The sequence below is a fragment of the Copidosoma floridanum genome, unplaced genomic scaffold, assembly GCF_036245765.1.
Source record: "Copidosoma floridanum isolate Cflo_tuat_1 unplaced genomic scaffold, Cflo_Japanese_pri ptg000030l, whole genome shotgun sequence".
NCBI lineage: Eukaryota > Metazoa > Arthropoda > Insecta > Hymenoptera > Encyrtidae > Copidosoma > Copidosoma floridanum.
In genome coordinates this window covers 15,793,209-15,816,450 of record NW_028321907.1, presented here as the reverse complement: position 1 = coordinate 15,816,450, position 23,242 = coordinate 15,793,209, and the positions used below count along the sequence as shown (strand labels likewise).

The following is a 23,242-nucleotide window of genomic DNA, read 5'->3' as shown; positions in this document are numbered from 1 at the left end:
GAGAAAGAGGGAGCGAGACAAGTTCCCTGAAATCGACTTACCGAGCTATTAGGATTCTTGGCCATGAATATCATGAGAGAGCGACTGCGACTGCAAAATGGCCTGATCTCGGGATCTCGAGCGGGTCCATCCACCGCGTCGACGCCGGAGCTGCGACAAAAAAGAAAAAAATGGGAACGTGCTCCGAGCCCTAGGCTTTGGTAAAGGGTCTCGTCTTTTTTTCTTTCTTTGCGAGGCGCGTTCGCTTCTTAGCCGCAGCCGCCCAGTCTTTCCCCTCCTTTATTCCTTTATTATTATTTTTCTTCTTCGTCTTTTCGGGCTCTCTGTATTAACGCCTCCTCTCTTTCCCTTCTTTACGAACCCCTTTTGATCTTGCTCTGTGTGATTTTTCGAACCCTCTCGTTTTTCGGCCTTTTGCATTATTTAGAGAGATAACGAGACTCTAATCGCTTAATAAATTCGGTCGTTTGATTTTTATCATTTTAGTTTTTTTCTTCTTCAATTTTCAATTATAATGATTTTTGCTTTTATTTAAATTATTCCAAGTTAACGTCAATTTCACATCAAGTATTGTTGCGTTTGGAAATTATTAACAACATAACAATTTCACTTGAATCAATTTTCCTTCCGTTAAGTAATGATGATTATATTTTTTCAAGTTAGAAAAATAAGAGACAAGCCTTGATAATACTGTTGTGGAATTTATGAGCATCACATTATGTAATATTATCTTGTTAAGAGCGACTTATGTGATTTTATGATTGTAACTTTGTATCTAGATTTTCATTACGAAGCTGCATTTGAAGAGTTGTTTTTGTAATTTTTTTTTACGTATCAGTATTACTGCCTGTAAAATCAATTGAAAAAATTCTTGAGGAGTACAACACGATGTGGCTTTGAAGAATGATTTTTTCATCGAATCTTTTTTCAAAAGAAAAGTTATTTTGTAAAAAAAGCCGACGACAGAACAGGTGTCGAGAGGCGATTTCTTTTTGCCGAAAAGAAAAACAGAGAGAGAGAGAGAGAGAAAGAACTGCTATACACGTCGGCTGTTAACCTCACGGTTATTCATTCTCCTCGTCCATCTGTTGTTTGCCGATAATTTTGTCGTAGCTTCTCACTCATTTATTCCTTTCCCTTCTTTTCTTTACTCCCGAGACAAGTGTCGTAAGTCTCATTGTACTGTATACAAAAGTAGAGACTGTCGTTTCTCTTAAAATTACGTCGAGTGGGATAGCTTACTCACCTTAACATGCGTAATTCCTTCTGCTTTCGTTTACAGTGAATGTAGACTGATATGAAGGTGATGACGGCGAGGAATACTGCTATCGTGACGGCTCCTGCAATACCCGCGGTCTCGAGCATGATGCGTTGCCGGGACGCTGCGAACATAATTGCATTCTTCGTTTATTTGTTACAATAAACAAAATCTTAAATATCAATCTTTGTGCAATATTTAATAAAAAAAAAAAAAACTGTAATTCAATGTCATGATCAGTTAAACAGATCCTTTACAACTACAGAGCACGTCACCTCAGTCGGGCCAGAAAACAATGTCACGACAAGAAACTAGGAAATGAATCGCCTGCTAAGGCCACCACTACATTGACTCATTCACTCACAATCAACGCGTTCAGTAAAAAAAAAAAAAAAAAATGGCACAAAGCCCCTAATAAGTACATGACATGATATACTCACGCAGGTAGGTACCGTCAAGATCCTTGAATTCGCATCTTCGCCCGATGTAGCCGTTTGAACATCTGCAAAATAAAGAAAAGGCAAATTTATACTTTGTATTACAAGTTTATACATGTATGCAGAGTTTATGTTAAATCATACAAGTTATCTTGGTACAATGATACAAGGAGGAGAATATCGATGGCAACAGTTTTTCCTTGTCAAGGTCGTCGCGAGTCAAAGAGAGTCGAAGAGAAAGAGCCTACTATCGCGTCATGAGAATGACGCCGAGCGATTATTCCCAGGAAAATGAATGAAAGAAGGTGCGCATCTCTTTTTTTCTCACTTTTTTTTTTTTATCGTTCATTTGTCATCCTTCTCGGCTCCTTTGCTATCCTGTAGGTAAACTAGGTTTACAATACTGATTTTTTTTTCCCTCTAATTTTTCTGAATTATATGCACATACATACTGTGAGCCCTTGATTTTCGGAAAAGTTTGGCAAATGATTGGTAGTAGATGCATTCAATACAACAAACAACGACACTCGAACGTGCCCAGGCAAACGAGCCAAGGATTACAGAGGGAGTAGCTAGAAAATATACGCGTGTATGCGCAAAGAAGAGAATAGTGTAGGTGGAAAGGTGGGGGGGGGGGAGAGCAAAATTGGGAGATGTAGAGAATGACACGACGCACGATGTGCCGAATGAGCGCACTGACCTCCTCCACCGCGGCGGCGTTCTCTTTCCTCTATCTCCGCCTTGTGGAAAGAAAGAAGAAAGGCGGAGAAACAACGAGAGAAAGAGACAAGGCTCGGCCAAACAGCGTGGGAAAAGAGGAGGAAACCTTCGAAATTCCTTCTCTGTCTTTTTGTCGCATGAGAGTGTGTGTACAGTAGGTAGGTGTACTCCCCTTTCGTTCACTCCGCCTCTCTCATCCTCGCAGGTATGGTCAAGTTTGAGGTCCTGCTCCTTTTCACGAAAAAGATGCAAAAATCAGGATAGACTTGTCTGGCCCAAGGTGTGCGAGGATGAGAGTCGTCCCCATATAAGTAGCATTACTTAGCGTATTTAAGGAGATTTTCGAGACGCCAGGCTTATTATGTGATCTGCATATACCAATGTACCAATACCCATACTATAGACACACCGAGCAAATAATACAAGTACCACTGAGGGCGTGTTTGTGCTTCCGTACGGTATAGGATGGGTTTCAGAATGCCGTAAAAGTTTTGGAAGAGGATGAGCTGCTCTCTGTGTCTACAGAGGATATATTTATATACTTACCAATGTTTTGCTACTGTCAAAACTGTTGGTAGGATTATGCGGAGAAAGGCACACACAATGAGTTTAAAATTTATCTCTCCTTGATCTTGCTTACGTTTTCGGGCTTTTGTGAATCGGCGTTTGCCAGTAACGTATACGTATTATGCAGATTTATGCGACCTGCGAGTGCTCCAAATGATTACACCACAATCAGCTTGTAACACTTGAGCCTCACACCCATCTCCCAACCCATCGTACTAATTTTGAACATTGAAAGACAAAGATACTGTTGATAATGACAAAAAAAAAAAAATATACTTACAGGCAATTGTAGAGAGGCGAGTCGGCTATCATGACCGTGAAGCAGGTAGCCCCGTTGAGACAGTACCATTCCGCGTAGTCGGGAGGACACGAGTACATTTGGAATGTGATGTTGGGCCGCGGTGTGGGCGCTGTCGGCCGTGGCTTGGGTGTCGAGCGCGCCGAGCACGCATCTGTAATACATTATAACCAATATGAGCCATCTCTTTTGATTTTTTTTTTTTTATATACATTACAACATATATATGTATGTTCTATTGTAAAAAAAGACACAATGAGACAATGACGGTCTTTTCTCTTGGTGCACCTGCACCTGTCGCGTGCCTAATCGCCCGTCTAACTTTACGAGGCGTTTTTTTCTTCTTCCTTATTCTTTCTTCACCCAATCCTACACTTGGGGTACATACTCGTATTTTTTTTTTTTTTTTTTTTATACCTCGCTTTTACCGGCACGCGCTCTTCCGAGAATATTAAGCTCTCAAAGAGACGAGGCAGCGGCTTTTTCGTCGATGACGCGATTTTTCCCGTATTTTTAGCACAGCAAGTGTATGAAGATACACAAAGCCAACACGATTACGTGACAGGCGCTTTTTGCACCAAAAGCAGCAATAAACGAATTAGGAATCGAAAGAATACAGGCGACATAAATTTTCCCGGCCAACAAGAGCCGATATCCGCCCATGCACGGAGTCCCTAAACCTGACTTTAACGCCGAAACCCATAAATCATTACTGGTGTACAGGTCGTGTGTATACGGTGGTGCCGGGAAATCTCGATACCTATAGTCTCGTGCCCCCAGCGCAGAGGGGAAGGGGGCAACGACAATCGAATCGATTAGATCACGCCACGTGCAGTAGGCCACCCCGATGCCAACCAGATATCAACGACCATCGGGCGGGCTCTGTATCTATCGCTCTCTCTTTCGTGTAACAATGGATTTCGCCGGCAATCTTTACCATCGTTATCATTCACACACACGCGCGCACCCGTACATTCTCCCAGGGACGCGCGCCACTAGAGCAAAGCAACAGAAGGACACTCTTTCCGAGCCTGAGTCAGCAGGCGAGTATATTGTGTAGTAAATCCGTACATACAACGAACACATGGCCCACACGTCGATTTCAATCGCAGATTCCGTATACTCTCGATGGACGTGAAGACTCTTCCATTCATTTAAGGGTGTATATATATATGGCGGGCACGTGCTATGCGGGTTCGGTACAGCGCTGGATGATGATGATCGTCGTCATTGACAGAATCCGAATACCTAATCTTCAATCTTAGCGCGCCGGGAAATTCAATCCGTTCGTGTTGGTGTTGCATTGATAAAATGAAAATTAATGCGGGATGGTGAGTGCACGTCGTGAGCAGACAAGGATTTACTGTTTCCCTTTGATTGTAGGACTAACTAACTGCAGGTCTAGCAAAGTTACCAATGTGTTTCTTACTTTAACGTGATTACATTAGGCGGGCAACTCTTGGGATGAACTCGCACTTGCTCAAGCAAAAATATAAGAATAACTATAGGAGTCACTTGAATTCAACTATAGAACGCAATTTCTCATTTTTATAGTAAAGCTGCAAGCTGAGTTGAAAAGTCTTTTGAATGATTTTAGGCGACATTAATACACCTACACCAAGTAAAGCTCTGACCAGAGGCCGACGAGTCCTAAAATAAATATGGATTGGTGTATGTACGTGAATATTATATATAACGAGCTTGATGAACCGATGTTAACGAGGTTATACCGAGGTACTATATCGTTATCACGGTCACAACAACACACTCACATATTTTGGAACTCGCCGGCCTTGGAACTCTCTAATCAGAGCTTTACACCACACATTTTTCACTTTGGGTATTAGTATTCAAAAAGCGAGGATGTAAATTTAACTCGTTTAACTGTTTACACGAAAAAACTTTGCCGTATATTTTCTATCAGATAAAAAAAGGCGATAGCAAGAGCTACTCTGTTCTTTGATACGAGCGTCACTTAAAACGACTACGCGCAAGTAAAGGTGTAAATAGTTTTACTTCCTTTGTACAAGAAAGAAAAAAAAGCCGCATAGGAAATTCATCTCAAAACGCCACTTTGCATAAATTCATACCCATCCGGAACACACACATGGGGTGCGTTCCGAAAGTCAGATTCACCACGTAAATGGCAACGCTGCTGTCACAGATCGTCACATAAGGTAAAGTGACTACTGGAGCTGAGGTCCGAAATGCCAAAACAAATCGTGATTTTTAGCGACGGTGTTATGGAAAAAAGCGCGATTTGTTTTGGCATTTCGGACCTCAGCTCCAGTAGTCACTTTACCTTATGTGACGATCTGTGACAGCAGCGTTGCCATTTACGCGGTGAATCTGACTTTCGGAACGCACCCGTGAACCAAGTAAATGCATGCTTTCCATCGCAAGATTGGAAACAAAGAGAAGAAAAAAAAAAAAGTTCACGACACGAGAAAAGAAACTCAGCAACTCCACAGTTTAGCTGCATTACTTGCTGTTGTGCAACAATAACAACACATGCTCGCATCCACACACCTGAATCACAAACGACACAAACAACACGTGCTCTGCACACACACCTTCCCATCTTTCGCGCGCGAAAACGTACACCCGTGGCTCGTGATTGGCCGACACGGGGTTTGTTGTTTTCAAAAATCTCGCCGCGTGCACAATGGAGAAAAAAAAATATAATAAAAAAAAAAAAAAAAAAAAAGAGAGAGATAAGAGAAAAAAAAAAAAAAATAAAAAAAAAAGAGAGATAAGACCACCACCTTACAAATACAAACTGACCTGTGACACTGATGAGGCTGTACGAGAGCAGGAGCAGGGTCGCCAGGTAGGGTGGCCCACAGAAAAGTCTCGATAGGCTCGACCTCACTTTTAACGCTAGAGCCACAGCTTTGCTGCTTCTGCCACTAAACCGCGTTCTGCTCGGCGAAGGACTGCACCTCCTCTGTTTCAGGACTATGTCCCTGCAGTCTCGACAACTGCAATCCTGTCGCCTCGTGGTAGTCGTCGTCGTCGTCGTCGTCGTCGCTATCGTATGCGTCGTTGCGGCAGACTGGCACCTCGTGCACGAGAAGGTGGAAGTATGTGAGGGGGTGGTACTACTGAGGGCGGCAGAGTTCGAACTACCACAACAGCAACAGGACAGCAGCGTTTTCCCGCAACAGCTATCATCGTCGCCACTGTCGCTTGTAAGCCTGCTGGGCCTCCTACAGCAGATCCTTTCTTCAACTCTCGACGATTGCTCCTGTGATTTTACTGTCGTTGGAAACGACGACCACGAAGATGATGACGATAACGATGACGACGACGACGACGACAATGATTCTTCGAGCTGACAGCGGCAACAGCTCCTGCTCGAGCTGAGGTCCAGCTCTTGCTGCTGGCTCGTGTCCATGACTGGCGCTGGCTTTGGCTGCTGATGCAGGACGCCGGCTGTGCCGCAGGCTGCCGGTGTGGGGTTGCTTCTGCTACTAGCACCTGGCTCCGCTGCCGCCACCACCACCGCCGCCGTCGTCGTGCTGCTGCTGCTGCTGCTACTTCTAAAGCGACGCACGTGCCGCCGCCTCCCTGTAACCAAACACCGAGTGCACGCGCCTGCCTTTAGTATACAGAGGATCACTATAAAAACTCTTATACATGTGTGTATGTTGTGTATGTATGTATAATATATATGTATGTATTATATCCTATGTACATGTATACAATGTATACATGTTGTAAATGCACACATCACACATACGCACACAAAAATTCACTGATGCACGAGGACGGACGACAAACGAGAGGAGGGAGTATATGTTTAATGGAGTGGGCCCGATGTGAGAGAGAAACAAGAGAAAAGGACGCCGTCTAAAAGGGCTGCTGCTGCTGATGATGGTCTTCTCTCCTACTAACTTGATATGAGAGTGTTCGCGCGACTGACTGCCGGACTGCCGGTTGTTACTGCGGCCTATACTACTGCGCCATACGCATGCCTATGTATATACATATATGGGTAATAGGTACGGCTGCTGCAGTGCTGCTGCTGTGGAGGATACATGCAGGCAGGTGGGACGTGTGCACACGCCTGGCACGCTTCTCTCGCGCGGCACACGCCGAGATGAGATGACTCTCTGCATGGATGCGCTCTCCGCGTGCAGTAGCAGAGGCACGCGGCTTCTCTCTCCCTAAGTATCCTATTCCTCTCTTTGCACTATATGTTGTACCGGCCTTATACATAATATACGTACACCCTGCATGTATATATGTATGTATAGTCGTCTCTACACAACACATAGGTAAGTATGTATGGGCCCTATTAGCTTCGTTTTGACGAAAGGAGAGGAGAGATAACGCAACGTGACGCAAGCCATTATACTTATACAATGCGTGATTCGCAATGCGTAAAGTAGTTACTCACGTAGGTACAGAGAGGAGAAGGAGGCGAAGAATAAGTAGATGATTTTCATTAATTTCCAGTGCTGGCAATGGGTCCCAATCTTGGCCAATTGGCTGTGATAGCAGTATACGAACTACTATACGGGGAAGCCCCATCAGCCCTGGGTTTTGTTGGCGCCGTGTCATCATCGCTCTTAACTACAGTGGCGCGCCGTCGAGTGACTCAGGTGCGCTTTATACATTGACGTAATGTATGGTAAGTACCTTTACTGCTCTCCATATTTGACGCTGATTGCGTTTTTTTTTTTTTTTTTTCTTACTCTACGCGCAAGTAACATGACGCATATAGGACATTAGGGTTTTCAATGGCACTTTATAATATTTGCGTATTGGCTGCTTGCGACTTAATTAAGTACAACAGATTTTTGTCGTCTGCTTTGCTGCAGGGGCGAGATTGACAGCATGGATTTTTCGTTTGTTTATTTTTAAGAATCATTTGTCATGAAGTTGCTGTACAAGTTGTAAATTTTGTTGGTCAAGCGATGTAATTTGACCCACATGATTGCCCCGTCAAATCTACAGAAGTGGTTGATTCATCCGAATGACAGTAAGTTTTTTCCCCCAATTTTTTCAATTAAAAAAAAAAAATGGAAAAAATTGTTTCCTCAATACACAAATGAAAATCCTTAGCAGGTATTGTGACAGTCACGCCAATAGCTTGCAACATGCCCGTACACTATAAACATACACGTATATGTGTGTATGCGGAACATGCAGCAAAAGGGGGATACAATACAACGCCGATGACGACAACGACCTACATATTATTCCGCGAGACGAAGGGAAAAAGAGAGAGTGTCTCTTTGGGATATGTGTGATGTATAATATGATGTACAACAGTGTAAGTATGTGTGTGTATCTTTATCCCTGCGAAGGCACCTATACAAACTTGGTGCTTTTGCTGATGCGAAGAGAGAAGGCATCGGCGGTGCGCGCGAGCACGAAAGCAAATGAGGGAGGAAACGAGCGTGGAATGAGAATGAGGAAAAGGAACATCTGGTGCCCGGGCGAACGGCCCCTCTTTCTTTTACTTTGGGGCGCGCTTTTCGAGAAGAGCGCGTTATTATAACGGGCCGGGAATTTTAAGCGCGATATTGGTAATGTATAAGAGTATTGAATTGAATTTTAGGTGGGTTGTACAAGTATATGTGGGCGCGTGTAAGTGTAAGCACGTGTGCTCGATTCCTCCCCCGAACAGTATATAAGTAATATATGTGTGTGCCCACTGGCTCTCTCCTTCATCATCCGCACGGGGACGCGCGAATGAATTTTTTTTTTTTTTTTTCCCTTTTTCGTCAATAAAGTGAAAGCGATCGATTGAGGATACAAATTACACGCGATATACGTTGTAATTAAAGTCCCATCGGTTTTTAATGACCAACCCGGCAAATTTGAAATTATAAACTCACACACTTCGCAATATTACACCCATATCCGTTTGTATTATTTGCACGGACACATATAAATCGAGCAGCATAATATTATTATATACGGTTAGTAGGACCGTATGGACGTGTGTAAATGTATCCTCGAGAAGATTGATCGGAACACTACAAAGTGTCAAAGCTCGTAACTGCGCGACACACGTATATACTCATGACGATAATTATTTTTCGAAACATTGAAGGGAAAAAAAACCCCCCAAAGCATCTTTTTAAACATTGTAATTGCACTGCAAGTATATTTCCGAGAGTAGTAGGACGACACGAGATATTGTAATTTGTAGTACGGTAGGCAAAGGGAGAGGACACCGCCACCGCCTCGTTTGTACAGTATCACGATAGATATTTGTTGCGGGGCAGCCGACTAGCTGGCGTCGGCTATTTTCCTGTTTCCCTCTCTCCGACCCATCGTACAGAACAGAATAAGAGGAGGAGGAGGAGGAGGATGGTGCCGCATGCACGGCAAAAGAGGAGTGCACATCAGCCAAAAGGAAGTCAAAGCTCGAGAGAGGGAGGGAGAAAAGTAGGCTTTGAAGAGAGAGAGAGAGAGAGAGGGAGATAGGCTGATGGCACAAAGCGAGAAAGAAAGACAGACATCACGCGGAGAAAGGGAGCAAAGTGTGCCCACGCGCTCCGTCGTCTCCTAGGGGCTTTATCACCAAAGTAATTGGCCATTTCCCGCTTAAGTCGCGCCGAGAGTTATACCCGCGGTACTTGGACTCATGTATAAATGCACCGCGTGACGCGCATCTCTAGTCTGTATATATATACATACGTATATATATATGTACGCTGATGCGCGATATCACGACTCTCCCCAATCGTGTGTAATGATATATAATATGATGTACCGAGGTGCGACTCGTGTGTATATGCACCTTTGACAAATTTAATGATTAACACGAGGTGAACGCAAGGGCGTGCGATTCATCGGAGTAGCAGGAATCGGCATGAATTTCGTTCATTCGTAAGTGGCGTTACGTCGCGCGTTTTTTGTTTGAAACGATGCATCCCAACGAGTCCCGCGGAAACAAAACCCTCGCACAGGGAAAATTCGCGAGCTTTTGTCATAATCGTCATATCCTCCCAAACGCAACGCCATTTGTTAAAGCACATACACACGTGGTACTTTGTCGCAGAGTCGTACACACATGCCCCGAGGTGTCGGGGGAGGGGAGTAAAACGCGAGGACGCGGGGGAGGAAAGAGGGAGCCGGCGCAGCTGCCGCTGGTCTCTAAACACGGAAATTCCTGCGCACACGGGTTTTAGCGTACACACACACACAAAGTTCGGCATTTATCTCCATCCCTCGACCGATCCAGCTGAAAAAGTCCTGGCTGCATCACCGGTACCCATATACACGTATATAAACCGTATGCGTTGTGCGTCAAAAAAAAGAAAAAGAAAGAAAAAAAAAAAAAAAACGAGGCCCCGCGCGAGTATATGTATGTATACACAGACGCCGGATGCAGCCTGGCTGACTGGGCCCCGGAACTTTTACCCTCCCTCTCCAGTACAACCCACCTATATACCCATGTACACGCATACACAATCCTCGAGGCTTTTTTATATATACATATACACGCGTGCGTAAGGGTGTATATATTTATACACGAGCGCGAAGAGTCGGAGAAGAGGTTGGTATACGGGGGTAAAGGGCTGATGGGGAGGGAAGCCCGGGCCCCAGGTAATATTGAGAAGTATCGCCAGCTGCCAGATCTTTTCTGGCTCGCGACCGGCCACGCGACCACTGCCATCACCGGGGAAAGATCCTTTTTCTCTCTCTCTCTCTCGCGGGTATGTCCTTCTTGGCTGGTTTTGAATTCACAGCTATATACGGCTAGCATATTATACCTACTTACCGTGCATATGTATATAGTGTACGGAGAAGGGAAACACAAAAAAAGAACGGAGTGGCATTGTATAGGCATACGAAACAATAAGAGCCGGGCTCGCTCGAGGGGGAGGATATTTCATTGCCAATGGACAGGTTGGTCCTTGCGCTCTGGATTTTAGGTGTTGCGTTATTGTATATATACAATATAAGTGTACTCAACTTGTTCGCATCGCAATTGATATATATATTTATATATATATATTCAACTTTTGTGCAAGCGTAGGAGAGTGCATATACGTCGAATAATCAATCGATCATCCATCGATAACAATTACCATAAGTATCTATTACATCCTATTTATTATAATTATTATATGGGTTTAGTGGGGAGCGACAATACGAAAAGCGGATCGATGGGTTTCGAGGGTGATTAAAACGTCGGATTATACACACACACACACACACACACATCGCAGCGAAGCACTTGACATCTTCCTTTAATAAGGAAAGGAGAGGAAAAATTGCACCGTTCCGAGAAGGTGGTCACGTGTTCATCGGAGCGATAAACCTTGTAATCCAAAACCCCGTGAAGTTGCAACCCTTACAAAATCATGTGTGCTTATATGCTATAATGCGAAACACGAGAACACGCGTGTGTCGTGTGCTCGCCGATGATGATGATAAAAAAATAATCGAGGACTGCTGTCGGGCTCATTACCTCGTTGTTGTCGCCGATGTTCCCCGCTATAATACCCAACCCCCTCGCCCTGCTCCCTCTTATATTTCCATAACATCATCGGGCGAGTTAAGGACACTCCAAATTTCGAGCACCTTTTCAACAAAATACAAAAAATGAGGACTATGAGGACGAGTATGAGATTAATTTATGTTCTAGCGCAACAAAAAAGTAACCCCATAATCAAATAACATATATATATCTTCGAGTTCGAATGTATGCAAAAGATGCCGAAAAAGAAGAGGAGTGTATGTAGGTGTACGATACAGCATCCTTAAGGAAGTGGCAAAATAGAGTTACGTATACCACCCGCGAGGAAGAAAAAAAAAAAAAAAAAAAAGCTCGGGTGGCCGAGAACCCAATAACCCGAGCCCCCTCTTGTCTTGATGCAGGTAGTTAGGTATAGATATGACGGAGTATACTTATCGAACACCAAAGACGAAGGAGAAGAAGAAGCGTCCCCGGCCACTAGACTTTTTTCATCCCCAAAGTTGCACTCGGGGAGATCCAGTTGTATAGGCTCTCTCGACTCCACGGTGCATCGTATCGCATGCACGGGGATGACGCCACCGGAGCGCCGATGTTACCCCTACTGTACGTCTTAACCGGGCGGGGGGAAGGAAAACAGATACGTCTCTTGTCTCCTACGATTCGACATACATGTATATACACACCTATATACATAAATTCACAACGTACTGCACGGTGTCATTCTCGTTTTACGATAAGTGGGCCAGGGGACACGTGGGTGCATTTTTCACAGGTACAGGTATACCACGACGTAAAAGGACTGATTAAAAAGAGATCCGACAGGAGAAGGAGCAATGAGAGAGTTGTGATAAGCCCGAGGAGCTCGTTCCCCAAACTTCAATTGAGAAAAGGAGACAAGCGTCATACTATACGCACCCTTACACTCATTGCGCGAGCATATGCAAGTTTGCGCATGTATTATGTATTATATATGTTACGGGTACACGTTATTACAGCACGTATATTATTATATTATATTATCCTCCTCTCCCGGAAAAGAAGAAGAAGAAGAAGAAGAAGAAGGGCTTCCCCTCGCTGCCCTGCAATATATATATATATATATATATATATATATATATATATGTGTATGTGTACATTCGGGTGTGGGCGTGTGCGCCGCATTCACTCGGAAAGATGCGATGGCGAGCCGAAACGAACAATAAAGGGGGGGAGAAAAAAAGGGCCGTATACGGGGCCAACACACCACTGCGGGAGTGGTTGACTCGCTACCCCCGAAACTGAAATGAAAAAAGAAGAGGAGGAGGAGGAGAGAAAAGAAGGAAAAAGAAGAAGAAGCAAACGGGATCGCACATGTCGCACGTATAATATATTATATATGTAAGCACGCGCTGCAGCTGCACCACGCGACGAGTGTAATACAGTGTGCACTAGAAGTGCCATTATAATACGCGAGCGCGCGTGTATATATTTTGTATACATGGACGCACCCGTACACTCTTCGCTCAGACTCGCATGTAGTCTCTTTCTCTTTGGTGTACGTATATATATATATATATATATATATATATATATATATAAAATATGTATACCTGTTTTCGCGGGGAGCTTTGCCCTCTCCAGCCCTTACAACGTATATGCATGTATGTGCCGATTGCCGAAAAAGTGCGCTCGACCAGCCATGCAGGAGGAGGAGGAGGATGAGGCAAGGGCTTCGCCCTCGCGAGCAGCTGCGGCCAAGCCTCCCTCTCTTTTTCCTCTTCTTTTTTTTCCCCCCCCGTTCTCCCTCTCTCCATCTCTCTTGCAATCATCGCCGGATTGACAAACTCGGAATATATGCTTCAAACCCCTCCCCCCCCCCTAGATATACAAGTATTATTTATCTCCCCCATCCGATATGTATTTTCACGTTTGAGAGAGACAATTTCCCAATACGACTCGAGCGAAAGTAAATTTGCACCCGTAAAATAAACTAATCGTAGCAACAATTTTTTTTTCTCTCTTTCTTTAATAAACTATACGGCGCGAAATAAAATTCACGTATAGCCATATATATTTATAGCCTTGGCGTTGAAATAACAAAAAGTTTGATATTCGAGTGGAAACAATGGGTGTAGGTATCCGCATCAGCAGTGCAAATAATCCATCAAAGACACTCTCTCTCTCTCCAGGATCAACAAACAGCACAACAAACACACTCGACTGGGGGAGAAAAAAAAAAAAAAAGAAAGAAGCCACCACTACTTCACTTCTATATTTATAGAGTACCTGCAATAATATACCTCCACGGTATACATATATATATGACCCAACGCTCTCGGGCACACGTCCACCTGAAAGATAACGAGTCCTCTGTCAACATCCTCCCACCACGGCGCGAAAGAAAAAAAAGAAAAAGAAAAAAAAAAAAAAAGCAAAGAAGGAAATAAAACACACGCGCGTGTACCCTACTTATAGGCAACTGCATCGGCATTGTCGGCTGTTAATAACGTTAGCCTAAACCCCCCCCCCTACTCTAAAAAACAGTAAATAATCCTCGGAGTTTACACGCGAGAGCCGAGACCCTCGAAATCCGAACAACACCTGTACAATAAGTCACTTGCCGATCGTGCATTGGACCGGCTTGCGAGTAGTACAGATACCATAGAGGTATAAGAATTCTTATACCTCTATGATAGATACACATATATATATAAAAAGAGCGGAGGGGGGCATAAGTCACACTCCGCGGCTGTTATCTTATCGGCAAAGCGGCCGGGGCAAGGTGGAAAGAAAAAAAAAAAAAAAAAAAAAAAAAAAACAATGCACAGGCAAGCTCTGTGTGAAATCTGTGGACGATAAGCTCGTCCGAGAGAGGAACCGACTGTGCGTACATTACTGGCGGTGTGTGCAAAGAAAAATATAACAGAGGAGGGAATGGCCCACCTGTCGCGATTCTTCTCCCTCTCTCCATGTACATTATATTATGCCCTCGTTGTATATCATATGTATATACACATCGTGCGCTTTTCCATCCGGATGGGGAACGACAATGCAGCGGTAACGACGATGACGACGCGATAATATAGAGAGGAATTTTCGCTCTGGTTTTTTTTTTTTCCAACCGATCGCCATACAGTATACACACGGAGAGGAATTTTCTCGATGCATCGGCAAAAACAAACTCAGACGACCCTCCGCTTTACTTTTTTTCTTTTTTTTTTTTTTTTTTTTTTTCGCCACCGAAGCGGAAAACTAGAAAGAGTTTTAACAACGTGCAAACACACACACACACACATGCACATAAAGAGAGAGGGAGAGATTAGACCGACCGGTTGCTGGTTAGCCGACCGGATTATCCTCCCCGTGACAATATACGTACCAGCGGGCTGCACAATAATGCGATTAGGAGAGACAGATTACAGTAGGGAATAGGTATATACATATTATGTGCAATGTGCATATAGAGTAGGGCTATATATTATATTGTATACCCGAGCATGCCAATGACGATGGTGATGTTGACCCTTTTCATCATTATACTGCCGCCGCCAGCGCTATATTATATACGGATGCTCCCTCGCTACCGTATTATGGTACTGCCGATGTAGGTATACATGGGTATATTTATCCATATAGTAGCCCTTTTCTTCCTTCCCTTTTTTTTTTGGTGATGTTCTTCATCTTTCTACTTACAACACATCCATATACAGAATACATCCTACACTGCACATATATTATACATATATTTTCCGAGGCTCCCGGTAAACGATCGGCACGCACGTACCATGTGCATACCTATGTATTTATACACGAGTCTCTCTCTGTTTTCACTGTATGCAGGCGGAATTTCGACGAGATTTTCCTCCTCCCTCCCTCCCTCCCACTCTGTCCTCTTGGAAAATCGCGAAACGGGTCTGTTTACTTTGCAACAACAATGAACGTAGTCGGGTGGGGGTGTATTGTGTGCATATTTATCCTAACGCGAATCCGATGCTTTTTCAGGGTGGCGATGACAATGATTCTCCGGAACACCATCGCAGTTCGGATTCTCGTAGGCATAGACCAAGATATCTTGTGGCGTGTACCAACGGGTGTATAAACAAGCAGTCGACACGTTTTTCTTTTCTCTGTGGTTTTTTTTTTTTTTTTTTTTTTTTCATCCCCGCGGCCGACAAGCGGTGACCAAGAGACACCTGGGCGCTAAACAGGCTCCTCGGGGCGAAAAAGGCGTGATCGTATATACGCATATACATATTGTGCTACCTCACTCTGTCTCCGACGAATCGAGCTGGCTAAATAACCGAGTTATTGGGGCGTATATGTATATGGTTTACCCGGGAGGGCTTTTCTTTACAAACAAGAGAGAGAGAGAGAGAGGCGGGATGCTTTTTGTAGGGAAAATTCGTGGGGTGACTGCTAATTTTCAGCCCCCCAAAAAGTAAAATGGGTCATGTCGGTGCAGTATACGTATATATACGTGTTGCGAATGAGTGTGACACTATGATTTGGATCTACAACCAAGAGCCCACTCACTATATCTTTGAGCGCCGTCCGATTTCTTTGAAACGAAAAATATGTTTGTTCATCCCAACTCTGTTCGATTTAAAAAAAATGTTATTTTTTTTTTTTTTTCTTCCTAATTAAAAAAGTTTGAATTTATTTTTAAAAATCTTTTCCGCCCTCGGGTGGTTTTGGGAGGCTGGTACTTCCTCGGGCAAAAAAGACTTTTCAAACTCGTAGGAAAACTACTATTTCGCAATAGTGTGCGGAAAATAGGTGTTTTCCGCACTGATATTAGTGTGGAAAATCGATTTTCCATTTTTTTTATGCTTTATAAGCCACAACTGATTGTTACCGGTGACGGTAACTCGTGCGAGTCAATCACACGAGTGCGGGAAATCGTCTTTTCCGCACTTGTTACGTAAATAACTATTTTACATACTCAAACAATACTTTTTTAAAAAAAACCTTTTATACAGTTTAAAAAAAAAAACTATTCGTTTCGTGGAACAAAATTTTTTTTTTTTTTCAATTAACTTTCATTTTTTGTTTTAATTTGGGTAAAAGTATTTAACAAAATAAGGGTATAAAAAGAAAGGTTTTTTTGTTTCAACGAACTTTTAACAGTTGTGGCTTATAAAGCATAAAAAAAGTAAGATCTTACGATCGATGACGAGGAACAAATCAATTTCATACAGAAGAAATAAATTGAAATTGCATTTGCCGCTTCGACCTGACACATGACGAAGACGAACCGTTATAGCTGTTTTGACGTGCTCTATACCGTATATCAATAGCTTATACACGTTGTCCCACTCACTCATTTTTAATTTGCAATTTAACGAAGAGCTCACCAACTAACTGATAGTTGGTATTAAAAAAAAAAAAAAAAAAAAAAAAAGAAAAAAAACCTGATACGCGACATAACTTTTTCGGGATGTATACCGTGTGGACATATATTATATGTAAAACTCTCGGGACAATAGGTACTCCTGATGGGTGTTGTTTAGCCGCTTAGCTCCGTTACATTACTCATACAGAGTGACACGCTTCATTTCATGAGCTGAACAAGAAGAAATTGCCCCGTTCGTTCATTACGTTATTTTCGCACACAGGCGCGACTCTGCTCTCACGCCGGCTTTTGAGAAAGAGAGAGAAAGCAATGTATTGCAGTGTGTCCGTCTAATCTCGCGTGGGTGCTGATTAGGAGCTAAATTGCGCCCTCAGCTCCAAGGATTACGTAACGCGCGCCCATGTATAGCTATAGATAAAATTGAACATCAGGACAATCAATCGGGTGCATTGAATCGGAGTTAATATACAATCCGGCTCTATATTAACTTTCTTAATGGGCAAAAGTATCCAATTTATATACATATGTGTTGAATAATGTGCGAAAAACATCGAGGATCCGTTGCAATGATAATAGCCGCGCAAGTACCCATAGTCGTCACTCTTGAAATTCCGCGCTGTGAATCATCATCCAGAACTGACAGAGTTGCGCGAACAGCGTGTTATCTCTGCTCGTGTGTACACACCTATACTATACGCACACGCACTTATTTGATGAAATAAAAGAGAGAAAAGTGCACGGAATGTCTATTACAGTAAGTAAAAAAACATTGTGGTTCGCCTTGCTATTATTGTACAGGTATATAAAAATAATGTGCTATACCGCAGGCCGGATTTGTCAAGTTGGAGTGGAGTGCGTATGGCATTAAATGTGTTTCATCGTCGTTTATAGTATGGGGGAAAAAAAAAAATTAAAAATCTATTTCTCTCTTTTGACATTAATCAAGTGGTAACATGTCACGTGGTTGTTGTGGGTAGAGAGAGAGACCAACAAATACGAATATTCTGTGTGCGGTGTGCATAAGGATATCTATATATACCCACACGCAAATACTTGCATGCGCATCGCGTATTAAATTCTTGATTGAGGTGTATTATTATTGCTGATGTAGATGGACAACGATAATTATATACAGTTGTTTTGAAAAATCTCGTGCTGAAATATTTTCGTCGTAAATTTTCATCGAAAATTTTTTACGCTTTTTTCTTGGAAAGTTTAAAGAAAAGCATCATACTCTATATTATATTTTATCATGATGATTTTCAGGTGTACACCCAAAACGCCTGTACGCCTGTGGTGTTACATTATACGGGTCCTAACGAACACGAATGGCAAAAGCAGACCCTAGTTATTATAGATCAGATGTCAACTCGGACCCTTTTTTTTTTTTTCCAAGGCATTTTGAAAAAATGTGGGGAGAAAAAAAATGCTGTTGGTGAAAAACTCGAAAGACAATCCTTTGAGCCTGAGGCAAAAGAGAACCCGCAATGGGGGGGGGGGGGGGGGCGTACAGTTGTTGAGGTTGCCGTTTCAATTGAAAAGAAAAATTAAAAACTACACGCAAGAGATTCCCGGAGAACACGCCCGGGTGTGTGCATGAATAATTTGCACAATGTGCACCTATACTACTTATTTCCAAAGAAGAGAAGCACCAGCACAAGTCAAAAACGACGAAGAAGAAGAAGAAAAAATAAAGGGGAGCGGGAGGGGGTGCACACGCAGCACCGTTTCGGCGCGTGCCAGACGTTTGCACAGGTAGTAATATACACACACAAACGAATTCTAATGTACCTACTCTCACATGTAGTGCATGCAACGCACCCATGATGCATATGAATGTGGGGGCGCGAAAGTGGACTGCAGGTATACAAGTGCAGCATGTGCACCTTGCGGGCTCTGAAAGTTAACTGGAAATCGAAGGTACATGTAGGAGGAACAAACCGAGCGAAGAAGAGGCAATATTATACACACCTCAGGGAGGACTGGACGAGGATAAGATAAATTAGAGGCCTGCAGGCATGCGATATATGTAACATACACGTACATCCACATACATAATATATAGAGTACGCGCGCGTGGCATCTGTCCGCGCGACCGCAGCAGCTTCGTATAAATATCGTATACACAGGTATCATCATCATCATCACCATCATCGCATGAGCGTGTGCATGATTGATGTGTAACACATATAATATATGAGAGGAGGAGCGTGTACCTATTATAGGCATATATATATCTATCCAGGCACGCGTCTGCAAACTGCACATGCAGAACGGGAGATAGAGAGAGGAGACGCTGCAACAGCACGAACATATGAAAAAATATTTAGGTATATCCGGCTATAATGTGATATATCTAGGTATCGGTTGGATAATTAAGAGGAGGTGAACCAACAACTGCACATATTATACACACACATGAGCCTGCTTATACACGTATTTGCTACAGCATATTTATATTATAATATTATTATATATTCGCGCGTGCAATATATCCACATCGGTATAATATTTGTGTGCATTGTATAGAGGGAGAGAGAAAAAGGTACATATATATATATATATATATAGGGTGTGTGTAAGTGACGCGCGTATGGTGATATGGCCCCCCGAGTCCAACGAACTCGAGTCCGCTCGAGAAAGCCGATCCCTGCACGGTGCCCTTTCTTTCTCTCTCTATTCGCCAAAAGTTGAAAGGAAGACGACGAGCCTGGTGTGTGTGTACACAGGGCACGCGTATACCATACCACCGGCCACACCACCAGTTCGCCAACTGCCGCGCGGTGCAAGAGCGCCCATCGATATGCTGATCATGCCCCAACAACGGCGACAGGGCGCGTTACGATGATCGGTTCGATGAAGTGGCCTCCACCCGTGTGTGTATATTCAACAGTCCACCGATACCAACCCCCCCACTCGAGACAATTTGCCACTTTGGCACGGCCCGACTTGTCACTTCCTCTCCTCTTCCTTCCTCCCTTCCTTGTTCCCTATATACATATGTGCCATGTTCACCCCGACTCTATCCTGCAGCCATATCCCCCCATTATCGGAGGGCTCCGTTCTCTCTCCATATCTAATCAAGCGTGTAATGTCACGTGTGTGTACCTATAGGAAGCACCACCGTGGCAAAAGCGACAGAATTACCATCAACGCGCCTGGTTTACCTGTATATAATATATGGTATTATAATTCCAGGCAACCGTATACGCATGTGCGTGCATATATATATATATATATATATATACGGGAAGAGTGGTGAGCAGCGTAGGTACAGTTTCTTTTTTTTTGCACGTTACAGAAGCCTACAGGAGAGATCGCAGGATCGCGAGAGCGCGCAGTGAGCAGGAGGCTAATTAACTCCTGTCGATGCGACCGGTCTGCCTGTATCCTCCCCCGCCTGCAACTCTATACAGAGGAGCGACGACGAGACGACACGAGGTGATGGTGCCACGCGAGCGTGTAATTTATACGTTATATAGCTCCTCCCCCCCCATGTGTATTGTATATGTGTGTGTATATACGTGCATATTGTGTTTTTGCGGGTGAAAAAAAGACGAGGTACCTTTCTTTTTTTTCTTTCCTCCAAGTGCATACTTATTACTTAGCAGGCACCAACTACCGAGTATATGTATATATGCGATGTTATTGTTTACAAGGAAAAAGGGGCTCTATTTTTTTTTTCTTCGCAGTTTTTCAACTTTCTTGTTTTTCGTTTCTTCTACAAGATGAAAATAAAAAATATACGTCCTCCTCGAATGCACGTACGCTTACTTTAAGGAATTTTGTACACCCTACAGTCACTAAATAACAAATTTCTTCATCGTGATTACGTATACGTGTGTACTTGCGCGTAAAGTTATAATTACCAAAGCTTTCGAACGGTATTTTAGAAAACGTGTGCCGTGAACTTGACAACTATTTGGTGACATGTCGTGCTCAAGTTCTCTAGTACATACAAATACTTAATAAAACATTTAAAGTGACGTTTAATTATTTAATTCTAAGAGTATTGAAAAAAAAAAAATAAAAATAAAATAACAAATGTTGCGTTCAATTTTGATTTTGTGTCTTTTTTTCTTGATCTACAGACGCAATAGCAAATTGCTTCAAATGATAGCCAAGTACCACCACATCATAAGTTGTGTTTCATTTTTTGTTTACTTGGGTGCCTATATTTATTAATAGCTTATCGACTCGTGTGACACCCGATACAATACAATACAATAAACTGCACGTGTCTCTCCGATGAATTTTTCAGGGGGTGAAAAGTCGCCCCATCCAACGCCTGCGATAAATAATTAATAAAGGATGTATAAATAAATTATATAAAACCCATAGGACATCGTCCATCAAGTGCATCATTGGCAGCAACTGTTTTAAAGATTTACACGCAGACACACAGTCCATACCTTCATATAATATTATATGAGTAATATATTATGTATAAACGTATAGTTGATTTTTACGACTTTCAAAGCGGTACTTGAAAAGGACATAATATACTTACATTCGTGTCGCCGCGCAGTGCATACTGCACTACCTTCACCTTTATGACCTCCCCACGGACGTAAAGGGGATATTATCGTCTATTGAGATAAATGCAAGCCATTGATCTATATTTGTAACGATTAAAAAAATGCTCCGAAGGACTATATAAAAAATTTTACTAGAAAACAACAACCTGAAATAATACTTATTTACCTAATAAATTCCAAAATGTAATTGGGATTAAAAATTTCTTACATGTCGATCGATGTTAATAATTTTTTACAAAGTTTTTTTTACTTATATTTATGCAGTTAAGTGAGATCATAAATTTTTTCTTTAAATTCATTTTAATATGTAATATACACATGATATCAATTAGAGATGCAGACTCTTGCGGTATTATTTAACGTTTTCTGAAGGTTTTATCATTAGTGGAGATTATTTAGATATTGAGCACCATGAACTGCCATGAGCAGAGATGACTAGATAAATTTGAGTGACCTTGGGTCACTAATAGATGACTTTGCTATAAAAAAAAGTCATAAAAGTACTCGTTAAAATAAAATTTTTTCAAATTAAACTAATTAATACGTTATAATTTTGAATCAAAGATTAATTCATCATTTGATATTGGCTTTGCAAAGTTAAAAATAAAAGTAATACGTACAGTTTGTATTAAAATTAAAATTACACAAAAAAATCATAATTTTTAACATTAATTTTTATTTTATTTATTATCTTGTCACTTTTGATTCTTATAAAAATTATACGTGCGGCGATTGGATCGTAAATTGGATGACGAGCCTCTAATTTCACGCTTGATAATTTACTGTACAATATCTGTTGCGAGCCTAAAATCATTGAAAGTAAGTATACTTTTTCCAGGTCCAAAATCCCCTTGAAACCTGCCGCCTTTACTGCACGTGGTAATACACACACACAGCGCTCTGAACAATGGTTAATAATTGCCAAAAATGTACGTATGTTTCCACGAATCGCAATCGAGTACTGTTGAGTAAACGAACCGCGCGCGCGCGCGCAATATTTCTCTTTTTCTGCTCAATTGTCCAAACTCAATCGATCCCCGATACAGCTCGCCGCAAAAGTATTATACTTTTGCCGCGATGCACATGACCCTCGAAACGAGAGAAAAGGACCCGATGATTTCTTTTTTTTTGTCCTTCGTCGTGTCGTATGTATGTATATACATATATACGTTGCGCGCAACAACTTGTTCTCACTGTCGCATTATGTAAACGTCATTTCTCGGGGCCATTATTGTCGTTGGCACAATGAGTATGTGCATAGTATACACGCACACGTGGGTATACGAGCTCATTGTCGGCCCAAATTTGCCGAACGACAAAGGAAAAGCAAGCAGCACAACACTCGGGAGGGAAAGGTAAGAGCGACGCTTTGGAGAAAAAGCTAATCGTGGTAATCCTCCTTCGGCGGCGCAAATTCATGTATACCTCAAAAACCGAAGCAAACAAGGGGGAGGTGAGGCGACGACGGGGCAAACCGGGCCGATGGATATACGGCAGAGCCGAACGAGGGAGAGAAAAGAAAAGAGAAGCGGTTCGCCAACGCCGACTGGGGGGGGGGCACATACCGGGATTATTCCGATCGATTTGGCCCCGAGAAGAGAGTAAAAGCGACGAAAGAATGGGCTCCGCTGTGCATGGAATGGAAG

General features: G+C 42.7%; 1 protein-coding gene across 1 annotated transcript in view; it reads right to left on the bottom strand.

Moving 5' to 3' along the window:
* The window catches only part of LOC106639597 (uncharacterized), a 48,292-nt gene that overhangs the window by 1,084 nt on the left and 23,966 nt on the right, over nt 1-23,242 (bottom strand). Inside the window, exons 2-6 of the mRNA XM_089596318.1 lie at nt 6,065-6,850; nt 3,263-3,434; nt 1,699-1,760; nt 1,247-1,382; nt 42-150 (exon numbers count right to left, since the gene is read on the bottom strand). Of these exons, the coding sequence (XP_089452444.1) occupies nt 42-150; nt 1,247-1,382; nt 1,699-1,760; nt 3,263-3,434; nt 6,065-6,850 (1,265 nt within the window). The remainder of the gene's footprint in view (nt 1-41; nt 151-1,246; nt 1,383-1,698; nt 1,761-3,262; nt 3,435-6,064; nt 6,851-23,242) is intronic.